At 39.2% G+C, this 19,046-nt stretch overlaps 1 protein-coding gene across 1 annotated transcript; it reads left to right on the forward strand.

The window, feature by feature from the left end:
• The first annotated feature begins 3,512 nt into the window (after positions 1–3,512).
• LOC138813657 (vomeronasal type-2 receptor 116-like) lies at positions 3,513–18,745 on the forward strand. The gene is given in 8 exon segments (XM_070002054.1): positions 3,513–3,536; positions 10,514–10,627; positions 12,500–12,830; positions 14,312–14,538; positions 15,559–15,682; positions 17,828–18,589; positions 18,592–18,666; positions 18,669–18,745. Coding segments are annotated over 8 exon segments (1,734 nt in total).
• Positions 18,746–19,046: the final 301 nt, after the last annotated feature.

Raw genomic sequence — 19,046 nt, forward strand, 5'->3', positions numbered from 1 at the left:
AACCTTTCATTCCAAAAGTTTCAACCAAGTGTATGTGGTGTGGCACACTTCCATTATGATCAAATAGTAAAGGAGACAGAGAGACATGGACAGAGTAGGGACCATATGCCTGTCCATGTGGGAACAATAATTCCCCCAGCACCTGGGACAAGAAATAGACACACAGCAGAAAAAGACCCATCCATACACCCACATCCTCCAGGATCCTCAGTAGGCAGGCCTGCTACATTCCCAGAAAGTCATAGATCATAGAACATCTCTGTCTAAGAGTAGATGGCCACAATGTACTGATAGATGCATTCTGCTGGTAAAAGACATGCAAGCTCTAAAGAAGTTTCACATCCAATTGGATGTGTACCTTGAACTTGAAGTATTGATCTGTCATTGTTGAATTCATGGACACTGTTGGTACCTCCTGCAACACTAAATAAATGAATTGACCACTTGTGGAATAGAAGTTCTGCTTCTATTCCTTGTTCTCTGACATCTCTCCAGGCTTATCTATTTTTCCCCTGCTCATAACTTCCTAAATGAAATTTCAATGTATTTTTCATGCTTTTTTTTTTGGTGTGAGGCTTGAACTGTTGGCCTGGGTAATGTCCCCATATACTCTTCAGCTCAGGGTAGCAGTCTACCACTTGATCCACAGCACTACTTCCAGTTTTCTAGTGCTTTATTGGTATTAAGCATCTCATGGACTTTTCTGTCTGGGTTGCATTTGAACAGCCATCATCAGATCTCTGCCTCCTGAGTAACTAGGGATTAAAGGCATCAGCCACCCGGCACCTAGCTTTATCATGTTTCATACACATTGATTCATTCAGTTGACCCAAATGAGCTGACCACTTTTAGATCTACAGAATTCTCTGTAAACTAGGGAAGTCCCAGATGAATCTTCTCAGACAAATTGTGTGGAAACACCGTGTATGGGATTGGAGAGGAATACTTTATTCCCTGAGAGATTTGTGAGGGATATTGAAGCCAACTGAATGTGTTTTGGAAGTAAGTGAGACAGTTGGGGTTCATGTGTAGACCCAGCAATAGAAAAGTACCCTTATTGGAGGTGGAAAATTACAGAGTTATATTCTACTTTGTCCATTCTCTAATTGAGCTGTGTGTGTGTGCGCGCGTGCGTGCGTGCACGAGCATGTTCACACACGCTCTGGTAATCAGACATGATCTCAAGTTCTGAGGGCTGTCCCTTAGAATTTTTTTTCTCTCATGGCTGGCATTCTACCACTTGAACCACAGCTCTGCTACCATTTTCTGTTTGTTTGATTGCACATAAGAGGCTCACAGACATTCCTGCGCAAAGTGACTACAAAACATAATTCTCTGATCTCAGCTTCCTGAGTAGTTATAATTACAGGCCTGAGCCACCAGTGTCCGATTAATATTTAGTATTACTGACATTCTAGCTGTCAAGCCTCAGTTACATTGTACAAAAGGACATCAAGAAACAACCATGAGAGTTGAGGTTCTCTCTGAGAATTTCCACAAAATGATTATATTGAATGTTAGGAGAACTCATCATTCTGGAACATTCTTGATTCATATTGGACACGTGATAGCATCTGGTTCCCAACTCCTCTCTACCTCTTTCCTCTGACCAGTCTACCTGGTCTGGCTTTGTGCCTGTCTTTCCAGAAATTCCAGGCAGGCTTCAGGGTTCCTGAGTCTGTAGTGACTTCTACAATGTTACCACTAGAGGGAGCTCAGGTCCTGTTAGAAGTTAGCCGGTTTGGCGATAAACTGCTTCAGTAGCAGAGAAAACCAAAGGCAAGTTGGGTGACAAAATACTCTGTGGTTCTACAAACCTCAGGGAAAACCCAAGTCAGTGGTGGGTCCCATCATGCCTCCTCCTGGGGCCACGGGGGCCCATATGCCTCATCCACAGGGAATGGCCATATGAGAAGATTCTGTCTAGCAGTGGCAAGATCTGTGTGATGAAACAGGTCTTAATTATAGCTGTGGCCAGCAGAACTCTATTACACCTGGAATACCAATCAGCAGGGTCACTAAAACAGGTGAAGTTCAATGAAGTTTCCCTCTAAAAGTAGGGACTCTTCACTTAGGATCCTTAACTTTGGTCTCAGAAGAAGAAATTCTAGACAAGTCACAAAGTGGCAGAGCTTTATTTAATAAGGAAGCAAACAAGCAAGCAGGTAGACAAACAGGAAACAGAAAAGCAAAGACACACTCTAACTGAGGAGAGACACAGAGCTCTTGGGCTGCTAGGGGTATTTCTATGGTAAAGGTAGGAGTTCTGACTTCAAAGTTATGCAAAAATAGATGTCTCATCTTTGCTCTAATCACTCCCAGTGTTACACTTTCAGAGTTTCTGTATGTTTTGGCCATTCTTTCCAGATGATTATCCTTGAGTTGAGGAAGGTGTGCTGTTGTCGATATTTTGGGTAGAAGGTTGCTTAAGTTTGGAGGGAGCATTTTTGGGGGAAGGCAAAGGAAGACAAGTGTCAGCCTACACCACTCATGGTGGGAAATGATGCAAAGGGCATTTTGTTTTTCCTCTGGGAAACACCTCCTGATTCTTTTTAATTATATATATATATATATATATATATATATATATATATATATATAGTAAAAATATTGTACAGGGGAGTTACAGTTGCATTGGTAAGGCAATGAGTAGAACAAATAAAAGAAACAAAAGAATCACATAGTCCATTATAATTTCATTTAAAACAATAGCAAGATAAAAAACCACTTGTTTCCATGTCTTGGGGTACATTTTGCTTAACATCATCTTATATGGACATATGCTCATAGCCTTTGACCTTCTCTGCTTGTCCTTGGCATGTACTAGTCATTTCAAACAAGGGAAACCATGGGACCTCTGTTTCTTTGGGCCTAACTGCATCACTTAATATAATGTTTTTCCAAGTCTTTCCATTTCCTAACAAATGGTGCAATGCCATTCTTTCTGGTGGAGGTATAGAATTCCATCTCTCTCTCTCTCTCTCTCTCTCTCTCTCTCTCTCTCTCTCTCTCTCTCTCTCTCTCTCTCTCTCTCTCTCACACACACACACTCTCTCTCTCTCTCTCACACTCTCTCTCTCTCACTCTCTCTCTCTCTCTCTCTCTCTCTCTCTCTCTCTCTCTCTCTCTCTCTCTCTCTCTCTCTCTCTCTCTCTCTCTCTCAATGTATACATCACATTTTCTCTATCCATTCCTCTACTGAGGAGCATCTGGGTTGGTTCTATATCTTAGCTATGGTGAATAATGATGAAATCAACACGGTTGTGCTGGTAGCTTATTATGACCTTGTTTCTGATCACTTGGGTAAATGCCTAAAATGGGATTGCTGGGTAATAGGGAGCTCTATGTGGAGTGTTTTGAGGACCATACATACTGTTTTCCCAAGTGGAAGAACAAGTTTACACTACTATGAACAATGCAGTATGGTTCCCTTTCGTGCATATCCCCTTCAACATCTGTTATTAATAGATTTCTTTTTTTAATAAGTTTTTTATTGGGAAAATACCTTACCGATGGTTTACAATTACATGAGCAAGGTAATGAGTATAGTTTTTAACAAGCATTATTGCCTCCTTCTTTGTTTTTCCCCTACCATACCTGCCCTCCCATTTCCACAACTACACTCCCAACCCCCCTTCAGTCCCCCGACTCCCCACAAAGGTGGAAAGTTCATTTTTTGACATAGCATCTTGTACATCTCATTGTTGCAATGGGTCCTCATGTATCCCTATTTAAAATTTTCTTTTTTCCCTTCCCCTCTCCAACTTATACCAACATCAAATACAGTAAAAACACGAGTTAAACCATGGTGGGAGGGACATACAAAACAAATAAAAATTATCTTATAAATATGTTAGAAACAATAGCAAGAAAGAAAAAAACACTTATGTCCTTATCTTGGGATTCATTTTACCTAATGTCATCTTATCTGACCATTTCTGCTTGTCTTAGTCATATACTAGTTATTGCAAATAAGGGAAACCATGGGACCTATGTTTCTTTGGGCCTGGCTTACTTAATATAATTTTTTCCAAGTCCTTCCATTTCCTAACAAATGGGGCAATGCCATTCTTTTGGATAGAGGCATAGAATTCCATTGTGTATACACACCACATTTTCTTGATCCATTCATCTACTGAGGGGCGTATGGGTTGGTTCCATATCTTAGGAAGAAGGAGAGCCTAATCAGTAAATGATGCTGGCAAAATTGGTTAATCACTTATAGAAAACTAAAGCTAAATCCTTATATATCACCCTGTACCAGAATGAACCCCAAATGGATCAAAGACCTCAGAGTCAAAGCAGACACTCTGAAAACATTACAGGATGGAATAGAGCAACCCTAGGTCTCCTTGGCATAGTCCAAAATTTTCTTAATAGAGACCCAGAAACACAACATATCAAAGAAACGTTGGACAAATGGTATTGCATGAAGTTGCAGAGGTTCTTCAGGGCAAAGCACATAGCTAACATGATCAGTAGAAGTCCACGGATTGGGAGATCTACACTAGCCATACAATGGACAAAGGTCTCATATCTTACATATACCTGGAACTCAAAAATTAAATCTTCCAACAACAAATCCTCAAAGAAACAACTGCCCAATAAATAAGTGGGCTAAAGACTTAGAGAGAAACTTCTTTGAAGAGGAAAGAAGGATGGCCAATAGACAACTGAAGGAATGCTCAACCTCTCTAGCCATAAAAGAAATACAACTCAAAACAACACTGAGATACCACCTCACCCCAGATAGAATGGTTATAATCCAGAACTCTAATAACAACAGATGCTGAAGGGGATGTGGACAGAAGGGAACCATCATGCATTGTTGTTGGGAGTGTACACTTGTTCAACCACTTTGGAAAATAGCATGGATGTTCCTCAAAAGACTCAAAATAGAGCTCCCCTATGATCCAGCAATCCCACTTTTGGGCATTAACCGGAATGATCACAAACAAGACCATACTAAAGCTACCGGCAGAACTATGTTTATTGCAGCATTATTTACCACAGCTAAGATATGTTAGTAGATTTTTTTTTTTTGGTCCAGTCATGGGGCCTGAACTCTGGGCCTGGGCGCTTTCCCTCAGCTCTTCAGCTCAAGGCTAGCGCTCTACCACTTGAGCCACAGCGCCACTTCTGGCTTTTTTCTTTTTGCTTATGTGGTGCTGAGGAATCGAACCCAGGGCCTCATGCATGCAAGGCAAGCACTCTACCACTGAGCCACCTTCCCAGCCCCAGTAGATTTTTTTATTATAGCCATTCTAACTTGGGTGAGGTGGAATCTCAATGTTGTCTTGATTGACATTTCTTTTATGGCTAGAGAAGTTGAGCTTTTCTTCCTGTGTCTATTGGCTATTCTTATTTTCTCCTCAGAGAGGTTTCTCTCCCCTATGACCCAGCAATCCCACTTTTGGGCATTTATCCAAATGATCACAAACAAGACCACACTAAAAGCTACCAGCCCGACTATGTTTATTACAGCATTATTTACGATAGCTAAGATATGGAACCAACCCAGATGCCCCTCAGTAGATGAATGGGTCAAAAAAATGTGGTATATATACACAATGGAATTCTATGCCTCCATCAGAAAGAATAACATTGCCCCATTTGTTAGGAAATGGAAAGGCTTGGAAAAATTATATTAAGTGAAATAAGCCAGCCCCAAAGAAACATAGATCCCACGGTTTCCCTTATTTGTAATAACTAGTATATGTCTGAGACAAGCAGAAAAGGTCAGATAAGTTGATGTTAGGGAAATGAACTCCAAGATAAGTATTCAAATGTTTTTTCTTTCGTGTGATTGTTTCTAACATATTTATAAGATTATTTCTTTGTTGCTATTTGTGTTCCTCTCCCACAGTATATCCCCTGGTTTCATTGTATTCAATGTTGGTATAATTTGTGGAGGGGAAGGGAAAAAAAACAGATCTTTTAAATAGGGTTACAGGTAGACAAATTGCAAGAATGAGATGTACAAGTTGTTATGTCGAAAAACGAACTTTACAACTTTGGTCGGGAGAGATTGGGTCGGGGGGGGGATGGAAAGGGATGGGAAGGGGAAACAAAGTAGGAGGCTACAATGCATGATAAGAAATGTACTCATTATATTGCCTATGTAATTGGAACCACTCTGTACAATATTTTCACAATAAAAAAGTTTTTAGCCCAAGAATTTATCGAGATATTGCCTCTTTAAGGACTTGTTGAGGGATTAAAGATTTTTGAGTTCAAAGAATATTTTAGATATGAGACCCTTGTCCATTGTATGGCTAGTGAAGATCTTCTCACAGTCCATGGGCTTTCTATTGATCTTGCTAGCTATGTCCTTTGTCATGCAGAAGCTCTTCAGTTTCATGCAATATCATTTGTCCATCCTTTCTTTGATTTGTTGTGTTTCTGGGTCTCTATTAAGAAGAATTTGGCCTGTGCTAAGGAGCCCTAGAGTTTCTCCTATTCTTTTCTGTAATGTTTTTATGGTGTCTGCTTTTATTTCGAGGTCTTTGATCCATTTGGAGAAGATTCTGGTTTAAGTGATATATGCAACTCTAGCTTTAATTTTCGACACTTGATTAACCAATTTTGCCAGCACTGAAAAGGCTTTCTTTCTTCCATTCTATTGTTTTTAGCTCCCTTGTCAAAGATTATGTACCTATAGGTCTGTTTGTTAATTTCTGGGTCTTCAGTCTTATTCCATTGATTTTCAGGTCTGTTCTTGTGCCATTACCAAGCTGCTTTGATTACTTTGACTTTGTAATGGAGTTTCCAATTTGGAATTGATATTCCTCCATCACTATTCTTTCTGCTAAGGATCGTTTTTGCTATTTGGGGTCTTTTATTGTTCCATATGTATTTTTGGATTGCTTCTTTTATCTCTTTGATAAATGTGGTTTGAATATTGGTAGGTATGGCATTGAATTGTATATAGCCTTTGGTGGTATTGCCCTTATCACGATATTAATCCTCCCAATGCAGGAGCATGGGAGGTTTTTCCACTTCCATAGTTCTGCTTTAATTTCCGTTTTCAGGTTTTTAAAGTTTTCATCATAGAGTCTTTCACCTCTTAGTTAAGCTAACTCCTACGCGTTTTATTTTTGTGAGGCTACTACGAATTGCTTTCCTGATTTCAGGGAAAGCATTGTTAGCATTCAAAAAAGCCAGTGATTTTTGAAGGTTAATTTTATACCCTGCTACATTGCCAAGGTTTCTGATCAGCTCAACATCTTGGAAGTGGAGTCCATGTGGTTCTTTAAATACAAGATCATGTCATCTGAAAAGATGGAGAATTTTTTCATCTTTCCCAATTTGCATCCCTTTTATGTTTGCATCTTTTCTTATTGCCCCAGCTAGGCATTCTAATACGAATTTGAAGAGGAGTGGAGAGCGTTACATCCTTGTCTCATTCCTGAATTTAGAGGAAATGGCTTTAACTTTTCTCCATTAATTATAATGCTGGCTCTTGGTTTATCAGTCACTGCCTTTATTATATTGAGGAATGTTCCATGGATTACTAGTTTTTCCAGAGCTTTCATCATAAAGTGGTGTTGGATCTTGTCAGATACTTTTTCTACATCTATTGAGATAATCATGTGGTTCTTTCCCGTGCTCTTGTTGATGTGATGAATTATATTAGTAGATTTGCATATGTTGAACCATTTTTGCATCCTTGAAATGAATCCTGTTTGATCATGGTGTATGATTTTTTTGCTGAATTGTTGAAGTCAATTGGCCAAAATTTTTTTGAGAAGTTTTACATCGATATTCATCAAAGAAATCGGGCTCTTTGATGACTCCTTGTCTGGTTTTGGGATGAGGGTTATGATTGCTTCATAGTGTTTGGTAGTGATCTTTCTCTTTCAGTTTCATAGAAGGGTTGGAGGAGTATTGATGTGAGTTTTGCTTTGAAGGTCTTGTAGAATTCAGGTGCAAATCCATCCTGTTCTGGATTTTCTTGGGTGGGAGGACTCTTATTGCTGTTTCTATTTTGATGCTTGATATGGGTCTATTAAGTTGGTTTAAATCATCTTGGTTTAGTATCAGCATATCAATATTTGATAGAAATTGATCCATATCTTTCAGATTCTCAAATTTATTAACATAGAAGATTGGAAAGTATCCCTTTATTATATTCTAAACTTGGTTGTTTTTGTAGTGATTTTCCATTCTCATCTCTGAGTTTGAGTGTGTTCTTTTTTTCTGATAAGATTTGCTAAGGCTCTGTCAAAGTTTGTTAATTTTTTTCAAAGAACAAACTGTTTTTCCTTTCAATTTTTTCTAAAGTTTTTTGGACTCTAGTTAATTTAATTCTAATTTAATTTTAATTACTTGTTTCTGTCTGAAGTTTAGGTGCCTCATTAACTTGTTGGTTTCACATGTCTCAAATGTATTAATGAGGAACTCAGAGCTATAAACTTGCCTCTTAGTACTGCCTTTGTTGTTTCCCAGAAGAGCTGATAGATTGTGTGTTCTTTTTTGTAAAATATCATGAATATTTGAATTTCTTTTCTAATCTTGTCAATGGCCCACTGGTGGTTTAACAGTGTGATGTTCAGCTTCGATGTGTTACAGGTTCTCCTTTGGTGGCTTTTGGTCTTGAATTCTACTTTTATTCCCTTGTGGTCTGAGAGAATTCAGGGCATAATTTCAATGTTTCTGAATTTGGGCAAATTTGCTTTGTGGCCTAGAATATGGTCTATTTTGAAGAATGTTCTATGTGCTGCTGAAAAATAAGTCTAATCTGATGCTGCTTGGTGAAATATTTGGTAAATGTCTGTTAAGTCTTGTTGATCAATTCAGATGTTAAGATCTGTGATTTCTCTGTTGTGTTCTTGCTGGGCTAATCTATCTAGCAGGGATAGTGGTGTGTTAAAATACCCAACAATTACTGTATTTGAATCTATGTGTGATTTTGAGGCAAAGTAGTGTTTCTTGGATAAATTTTGGTGCTCCTTTATTGGTGAGTAGATATTTAGAATCATAATATCCTCCTAAAGGAGAGATCCCTTAATGAGTCACTACAGTGACCTTCTTTTATCTTTTCTCATTGAATTTAATTTAATTTGAAGTCTATTTTATCTGATATTAGAATTTCAATTCCTGCTTGTTTATGGAGGCTGTTTGCTTTGTAGATTTTATTCTAGCCTTTCACTTTCAGAATATGTTTATTTTTGTGGGCAAGGTGTGATGTTTGAAGACAACAGATAGAAGGATCTTGCTTTTTGATCCAACTGGACAATCTATGTTGCTGAATTGGAGACTTAAGTCCATTATTACTGAGAGTTAGTACTGAAAGGTATTTATCTATCCCTGACACTCATCGATTATTTTGGGGGTGAGGGAGCGGTGCCTTGGTTGTTCTTGTTGTGATTACTTAGTTCTCTGGTTGTGGACCTCATCATTGGGTATATTCTGTTCCTGTTGGTGTTCTATGTGTAGAATGTCTTTGAGGATTTTTTGAAGAGGTTGTTTGGTAGCAATATATTGCTTCAGATTTTCCTTGCTGTGGAGGGTTTTTATTTGTCCTTCTTCTATGAATAAGAGCTTAGCTGCGTAGATTATTCTTAGTTGGTAGTTATTTGTCTTTAGGTTGTGGCAAACCTCTTTCCAAGCCATCTTTGCTTTTATGGTGTCTGCTGAGAATTCTAAGGTGATTCTGATTGGGTTACCTTTATATGTGATCCTTCTCTTCTCCCAGGCAGCTTTAAGAATTATTTCCTTAGTGGCTATTGGTCCAGGAAAGATTATAATGTCCTGGTGGAATGATCTGTTCTGGTGTGGCTTGTTTGGGGTGCTAAAAGCTTCTTGTATGTGGATGTGCCTGTCCTTTTGTATATTTGGGAAGTTTTTTGCTAGGATTCTGAATATATTTCCTAATCCATTGGTTTCCCTCTCCAGGCCCTCTTGTATACTTTTTAGTCTCATATTAGGCTTTCTGAATGTCTCCTGTATTTCCTGCAGTGATCTGTCATGCTTCTTGGTTTTCTTTTGAAAATCTGTGTGCTGTTTCTCTCTGGATTCTAAACTGTCTTCTGCCTCAGAGATTCTTTCTTCTGCCTCCTCCATTCTGCTTTCAAGGCTTTTTAGTTTGCTGTTCATCTTCTTTCCTTTTTGCTAGTCTTTCTTAATGGTGGATAGCTCTTTATTAAGGTTTTTTTTAAGTCTTGAATTGATTGCCTTATCTTTTGGAGTTGGTTTTTGGACTTCTCTTTCCACTCCTTTATCTGGGTTTCTATCTTTTCATTAGACTCTTTCATCTTCTGTTGAAGTTCCTTTATCCTTTTATTTGTGGAGGCCATGAAGTAATCTATTTGCTTCTGGTTGGCATCATCACGTTCTCTTATAGCCCTATGCAGGGTGTCCAGTTTTTCATTCAGCAGATTTACCAGCAATGCTTTTAAAATAGGTTGAGCATTATCCTCTAGGTCATTCTGGGACTGCTCTATAGCTTATTTATATGAAAATAGTGTTGGGGTTAGTTGATTGGCCATGTTTCTTTTGTTTCTGCAATTAGTTCTATCCATATGGCGATAAGAACCACACCAATATGATGATAGAACAGTCTTTTAGTGCCAGAGGCAACACGATGTCATATAAATGTATAGATCTTAAGGGTTCAGTATTATGGGTAGGTGTTTCCCTATTTAGCTCTCTTTTTCTTTGCTTGGAGAGGGATGTTTTGGCTCCGAGGTAGAAATTGCATATAGTTGTAACTTTTGAGAAGATTTAAGATTGGCTGATAAGTAGTCTGCATCTTAGAGGTAACAGGATGTGCCCTTTGTACACGGTCACAAGAGAACCAACTCTAAGTTGGGTCAGATAGAAACCTTTAGGCATCAATGGACTGGAGCAGATGGAAAAGAGAAGGGTTAGGACTGGAGAGATATAAATTTACGTTCAGAAGAAAATTGGGTATAATGATAGTAGAGGGGTAAGAACTGCTTAGAGGAGAGGTATATGCAGAAGAGGCCTTGTTTCTGAGGGTAAGAGGTAGAAAAGAATTCAAAGAAGTGTTATGTAGGGAATAGCTTGAGATCTAGATGAAGCTAAGAAAAGAAGTTATATATAGATAAGAAGTTATATATAAGTGTATTTGGAAAAGATGCTGAAATTAGAAAAAGAGTTTATTCAAAGAGTATTGAGCTATCACTTAATCTAAGCTAACTCCTATAATTATTGTTTACATACATAGAAGGAGGCCAGTGGCCTATCTTTTTGTTTACAACTAAACAGGGTATCTCTGATGGAGTAGCATTATAATGTGGAGAGAAACGAAAAGGGGATAGTAAGAAGAAACAAAAAATAGAAAATTAGAAAATTAAAAAGTGGAAGAAAAAACAAATAATAATGGACAATAGAAGATTTAAGTGAAATAGCAAATCCTTAAAAAATACACAAAATAACACAGAGAAATAAAAACAACAAAGATTAGATATAAAAACAAAACAAAACAAAAAACCCTAAAGAGTGAGTTTATCTGGTTGTTTGCGGAGCTTGAGTCTCTATGTATTTCTCAAAGCCAATTACTGATAAAACTTTGTATGCTTTGCCATAGTCCACTTTTCTTTTGGCTTGGTTGGGACTAGACTGATTTTGACGAAGGAGTGTGACTGCTATCTAGAATTCCACTCTAGAAAAGGCTCTGTGCCTGAAGTGGTAGAGTACTGGCCCTGAGCTGAAGAGCTCAGGGACGGTGCCCTTGCTCAGAATTCAAGCCCCATGACTGACAAAGAAACTTCACAGACTTTCCTTCCTAGGCTGCCCTGGGGAATATGGGATCCTCCTGGAAGATCCAATGGAAGCATTGGTACTAGAACGAAACAAGGCATTTAGTTTATTCTGGATTATTGGTCCAACCATTTCATGTCTGACACAGGGGTCTAAGAAAAATCCCTGAGCCACACTTATACCCTGCTCACTAGGAGGTTGAATCCAATACTTGGTGTCATTTACAAGATTGGAGGAGGCAGGTTGTGTCAGTGTCTTCCTTGTCTGTCCTAAAAGAGTTCCAGAGGCACAATCTGGACCAAGAGCAGAGACTATAAGCATCCCCACCACTTGCCTCAGTTTATGGGGATGATGCTGAGATTTAACTTTAATTCTCTCCTTCCATGCAATGTCGGAGGGTTTCTGTCCATAGGGAACCACTAACTCTGATGTTGGGGAGGAACATGGAGAAAAATTCTTTTCATCTTTTCTCACATATCCTTTTCTGTTGTTTTGTTCTACCAGAGAAGTACCCTCTGGTCCACACCCCCTGACTCTCAAAAAGTGGGTGGGACATACACATTTTCTTTGTGGCAAAAAAAATAAATCAAAGGAGAGGTTTTAAGCTCTAAGTCTTATCTGTACATTTATACAAAGAACGTGGAATATGGGAGATGTATTTTCAAATGAGATAAGCAAACTTTTGCTCCCACTGCTATCAGTTGTTGTGTAGTTCACATCAGGACCGAGATATGCCTATGACCATTTATGTGTTCATTTATTTTCCCTGTAGTTCACGTTTGGGACATTTGATCCTCTCCTGAATGTCCATGAAAAGTTCAGGACTGTCTATCAGATGGCTGCCAAGGACTCAGCTCTAGCTCTGGCCAGGGTCTCTTTGATGCTGCATTTAAGCTGGACCTGGATGGGACTGTTCATAACCCAAGATGACTATAGCGTGTGCTTCATCTCAGAATTGAGTGAAGAGCTGTTCAAACATGGAGTTTGTCTGGCGTTTGAGAACATGATCACTTACACTGCCTTTGCAGATTTATCAAATGATTTATGGATGCATTGCCAGCTAATGGAATCATCAACCAATGTGATTATCATTTATGGAGACAGTAAATTTCTACAAAACTTTATTCTTAAATTTGGGCACTTTTTAATTACAGGGAAAGTCTGGGTCATGAACTCACACTATGATGATGTGACAATTTTTAAAAGATATTTTCTGCTCCATTCTTTCCATGCTCCTCTCATCTTCTCTCACCATCATAGAAACATGTATGGGTTAACCAATTATAATCTGACAGATACCTTGTCCAAGAACTCAGCAAATAACTCCCTTCCCAAGTCATGGATTCAGTCTGTTTATTGCCCACTGATTAAGTCTGACTGCAGAGACTTGGGACACTGTTCATACAATGCCACAGTAGATTGGTTGCTGAGGCACATTTTTGACATGACCATGTCTGAAGAAAGTTACAAAATCTACAATGCTATGTATGCCTTGGCCCACTCCCTCCACCAGATGTGTCTTCATCACATGGAAGAGCCACCAGTGCACAATGGGTAACCAAGTGCATTTCTCTCTTCACAGGTAATGGCTTTGCTTTCAGGTGACCTACACTAGGCATGCAGACTTTCTGAAGAAACTTTCAGATGAGATGGAACTGGGTCATCTGGCTACGTTTTGGAAAATACAAGAGACATTGGGCCTGTTGTGGTCTTCTCAATGAAATGATTATAGAGCTCTGAAGACAATGTTCTTGAAGAATGCTGCATTCGTGACAAGGAATTGCTGTGTCTTCTGACCCCATCTGCACTAAATGTGGAAGAAGCCGTCCCCTTTTCAATACCATATTACCAAATTTACCTTGTACTTTTTAAAAAAAGAAATCAAGGGTGACTAGTTCTTGAAAAGCTAATATTGTCTAGACAAAAGGGGACCACATATGTAGACTACTCCTGAATACAATTAACCACCAAAAAGCCAAAGGTGGAGCTGTGGCTCAAATGATAGAAATATTATGTCAAAAAGAAAAAAAAAACACCTCATGTTCAGTGCCTAGGTCTTGAGTTTGAGTTTCAGGACAGGATAAACATACTCACACATTCACACACACACACATACACACACTCATACCCACACACATACACACACTCATACCCACACACAATGAACTAAGTCGTGTTTAAGGTAATCATTCATAGTGGTCATAAATACTCTATGATTCTGCTTACTTAATTATTTACTTATATTTCAGACAGATTCTCTGATCAGAATCATAAAATAAATATTAGGAATTCACTTTAGAGCAGTAATTGAGATCTGTCACAATATAATTCATTATTTTGTTGGATGTGGCTGGAGTCTCATTCCTTTGAAATTGAGTTTCTGCATCCCATCCTGGATAACTAGGTTTTAGAACTTGGTAACACTTTAGTCCACTGTGGGCCAATATTTGATACAGTTGATTGGATTCCTGTGGTGCTAGTGAAATACGTGGTGGGAATGAAGGCTAATCTGTGTGCATCCATTGTTCTGGGGTTCTGTGATAACTCTGGGAATCACTTCACCATACTATAATGTCCCTTTTAGCTGCATCACTTTTTGAAGAAGATCCAATTTATCAATCCTGTGGAGACCAAGTGGTTTTGAATGAGGAAAGGAAATTGGAGGCAGAGTATGTCATTATGACCTTTTGGAATTTTCCAGAAGGTCTGGGACAAAGGGCAAAAGTTGGCAAGTTTGCTCCATTTAGGCCACATGGTCAACAACTCAATTTGTATGAAAATCTGATAGAGTGGCCCATAGGCATTACCAAGGTGGGTCATTTCTAGTTTTCTTGCACTCTCATTAAAAAAAATATGTTGTTATTATGAAGTAGTTTTAGTAAGAGCATAGAATTCCCTATATAAAGTTATAGCTCAAGACTTGTAGACAATGTCTCCACACCCTTTTTTCTACCCCATAGTCGGTCATTTCTAACTATAATATCATGATCTATCAAAAATAGTGATAAACTTATCCTGTTTTTAAGCTTGTTCAATAAAACTATGTCTCAGTGGTGGACATTTCAAAACTTCCTGTTTCTGGAAGTTTCTTACTAACAGATTCATGGAGGGACTAGGAGAACTTTTCATTACCATTATGTTGTTATATATTTGCATATTGAACAGCATAAAAGTTAAATGACACCTGTGAATCATCTTTCCAGCACTCTTACTAAATATCTGAGGGACTCAAACGAGAAGGCAGAAGGACTTGCTTTGCTTCTGTCTGGAGATTTCAGAACACAGTTAGGTAGATTGTTGCTTTTGAGTCTGTGAAAGGAGCCTCTGCCAGTGAAGTTCACCCACCTCATGACAACTGGGATGCCAAGAGGGAGAGATGCGAACGGCCCTGGGTACAGCAGCACATTCCAAACAATTAGCCATGTTTTAGAGTGTGGGTGTGAAGTTTCCCTGATTGATTTTCCTCTCATGCTTTTTTTCATCTATTCACAGATGAATAAGAGAGAAAATACATCATCACCACAGTTCAAGAATGGGATCCAATTTTTAAAAAATGGATGCAAGATTTAATTCCCCATTTCCAAATTTCCTAGAAAGAATATCCATGTGTTAAGGGCTCCATGTCTTCCCAATAGCATGAGGGACTCAGTGTCGAGGACCCAGATGTTCTTCACGTCATGTTAGATGAAACTCTAAAATGCTCAATCAATTCAATGGCTGTATTTATATAAAGATTGTGAGTTTTGATGAACTTATCCCCCAAATCACTGGAGTGTCTGGGATGTCAGATAAAAGCTGAATAGTCACTCACATTCAACTGAATATTCTCAGACTCCTCAGTCTGTGTGCAATGAGAACTCTGGTCCTGGATTCAGGAAGGCCTCTCTGGAGGGAAATGCTACCTGTTGCTTTGATTGCACTTCTTGCCCAGACAATGAGATTTCTAATGTGACAGGTAAGTCTGTACAGAGAAATTCACATCTCTCCTTCCTAACCTTCAAGTCAGTGGAGTGATCTACAGTAGCAAGGCAAGAAGACACATGCATGTTCATGCAAAATTCAATGGCTACTGTTAACCATATTTCTCCTTAGAAGAACCAACCTAATGCTTCTCCATTACATATCTGATTGTATTTTCTAATCTACTACAGGCTTTATCTTGAGAACATCCCTGTTCCCCTCTCCTTGGTCACATTTTTTGTATTTAAAGAAAATATAAACAAAGAAATATCAAGTACCAGTTGTTGATCTTTAAAATGATGTGCAAATGATCATGGAATTCTGTATCTAACACAGCCTTTCATTTCTGAGTGCCCATTGCTGGTTTTTTTTTTAATTTTATTATATTTTATTTGAGAACATACTGTACAGAGGGGCTACAATTACATGGGCAGGATAATGCATACATTTCTTACCAAGCATTGCAGCCTCCTCCTTTGTTTACCCTTCACCTCCCTTCCCCGCCTCCCCCCTCCCCCCACCCAATTATACCCCCTCCCCCCCCACACCGACATTGTAAAGCTGGTTTTGACATGACATTTTGTACTTCTCATTGTTGCAACAGGTCCACCTGAATCCTTAAACGACTTGTTTGTCCCCATCTCCTCCACATGTTATACTGACATCAAATATAGTGAAAGCGGGGGTTACACTGTGGGGTAGGGACATACAAAGCAACAAAGAAATAGAAACACATGCATGAAAGAAACGAAAACATATTTAAGGGTTCATTTTCCTAACATCACATTATCTGACCTTTCCCGCTTGACTCATATCTATACTATATATTGCAAATAAGGGAAACCAATGGAATTCTATGCCTCCATCAGAAAGAATGACATTTCCCCATTTGTTAGGAAATGGAAAGGTTTGGAAAAAATTATATTAAGTGAAGTAAGCCAGGCCCATTGCTGGTTTTTTATAATTAAATTTTATTTTTTATTTAGCATACTCTAATAATACAAGGGGCTTTGTTTGGATAACTCCATATCTGACACTGACAGTAGGTTGACTAGCAAGTCTTCAAATAATTGATTCAGAAGTTGTTTACCATCTCTATTTCATTTGGCTTCTCCCTCCTCCAGTGATATTTACCAGACCCTGTCATATCCGTGGAGGAGCTTTGTTCTTTTTTTTCCATTATTTTTCTTGTTTTCTTTTTTGTTTTGTTTTTGTCAGTTGTGGGGAGTAGCATTGTTCTTGACACAGATCAAATGCTCAGGAAGCTTTTGTTTGGTGTAAGAAGTAGGTTGAAGTTTGGATTAGGCACTTTTGTTAGAAGTTAGGTGGTTGGGGTGCTTCTCTATTCTCCATTATATCTTGAATGAGTAGTAGAGAGCCAGAGTGATATAAACTGTCAAGAACGCAGCACATAATGCTAGGTAATTATTTATTACACCAGAAGTCCAAGGTAGTTAGGCAGTTGAGATTTGAGGGTGGAGCTATGATGCAATGATGGGCAGGAAACTCAATAACATTTTTTTCCACAATTAAGCTGCAAAAATGGTGGAATGTGAGCTTTGGGTCAAGTGGGCCGGTGGCAGTTTTGGGTATTAATTCTCTGGAAAAATTCCCAGGGCCAGATTTCAAACACTGGAGGAAAAAAGAAGAAAAGATAGAAAGAAAGAAAGAGAGGAAAGAAGGAAGGAAGGAAGAAACAGAAAAAGGAGGGAACGAATAACAGAATATAGAGAATAACAGAAATAGAGAAAGAAAGAGAAGGAAAGAAAGACAGAAAAGAGGGAGGGAGGGAGGGAGGAGGGAGAGAGAAGGTAGGGAGAAAAGAAGAAAGGAAGGAAGGAATGGAGAAAGGAAGGAAGGAAGGAAGGAAGGAACAAAGTAAAGAAGGAAGGAGGGGAGTGAGGGAGAAGGAAAGAGATAACCAGAAAAAAAAGAGAAAGGGAGGAAGAAAAAAAGAAGAAATGTGAGAAAGAAAGAGAATGCACCTGAATGTATTTTGATATAGAGAGGTAGTCTACATGGTACTGAAAGAAATACAGGTCAACTGAGAATCAGGGAAAAGGAGTTGCTTAAGTGAAAGGGGATGAGAGGAAAGAGAAATTCTGAAAACAGATTAATAGTGATTCTCACTTCTCACCAGACATGGAACAGTGTGTGAGGTGTGCAGATCATCAGTTTGCCAGCACCCAGGGAAACCAACGTCTGATGAAATCTGAAAGCTTCCTAGCTTATGAAGACCCCTTGGGCATGGCTTTAGCCTGCATGGCTCTCTGCTGCTCTGTATTCACAACTGCTGTTTTTGGGGTGTTTATCAAGCATCAAGACACCCCTATTGTCAAGGCTAATAACCGGGCCCTCAGCTACATCCTGCTCATCTCCCTCATCTGCTGCTTCCTCTGCTCCTGGCTTTTCCTTGGCCATCCCCACACAGTCACCTGCATCCTCCAGCACACCATATTTGGAGTGGTCTTCACCATGGCTGTCTCCACTGTCCTGGCCAAGACCATCACTGTGGTTCTGGCCTTCACACTAACTGCTCTAGGGAGAAGGACAAGGAAAATGCTGGTGTCATGGGTTCCTAACCTCCTCATCCCCATCTGCACCCTCATCCAGGTTACTCTCTGTGGCTTGTGGCTGGTAACCACTCCTCCCTTTGTGGACACAGATGTACACTCTGAACATGGTCACATCATCATCCAGTGCAACATGGGCTCCCTCACTGCCTTCTACTGTGTTCTGGGATACCTAGGTGCACTGGCCCTGGCTAGTTTCATGGTGGCTTTTTTGGTCAGGAACCTGCCTGACATCTTCAATGAGGCCAAATTCCTAACCTTCAGCATGCTGGTGTTCTGCAGTGTGTGGCTCACCTTTCTGCCTGTCTACCACAGCACCAAGAGGAAGATCATTTGGCTGTGGAAGTCTACTCCATGTTGGCCTCCAGTGCAGAGCTTCATGGCTGCATTTTTGCCCCCAAGTGCTACATATCTTCATAAGGCCTGAGAGAAATTCTCTGTCCAGGTTCAGGGAGAGATTACAGTCTGGAAGAAACAAACATTAAGATGAACCTAAGTGTTTCCCAGAATGTTTAGAGGCTCTGAGAGCAATCTGTACCAATTTGACAGTCAACTCTTAATTGAATACTTTGAGCAAAGAAGTTACTCTTATTCATTCCTCTGGTTATGTTAGAGTCATAGCAAATTCCCAACAAGTCCTCTTAAATTGCATTCTAACTTGGATATATTATGCTTCTTCCAGTGTAATCTGCCTTTTATGCTATCATTCTTCCTTTTGAGTACATTATCTACTGTGCTTCTTCCTTTCTACCCTGTCTCAGTTATTCTTCTTACCTATGCTATTTT

Source organism: Dipodomys merriami, unplaced genomic scaffold, assembly GCF_024711535.1.
Source record: "Dipodomys merriami isolate MVZ:Mamm:240054 unplaced genomic scaffold, mDipMer1.0.p SCAF_6, whole genome shotgun sequence".
Classification (NCBI taxonomy): Eukaryota; Metazoa; Chordata; class Mammalia; order Rodentia; family Heteromyidae; genus Dipodomys; species Dipodomys merriami.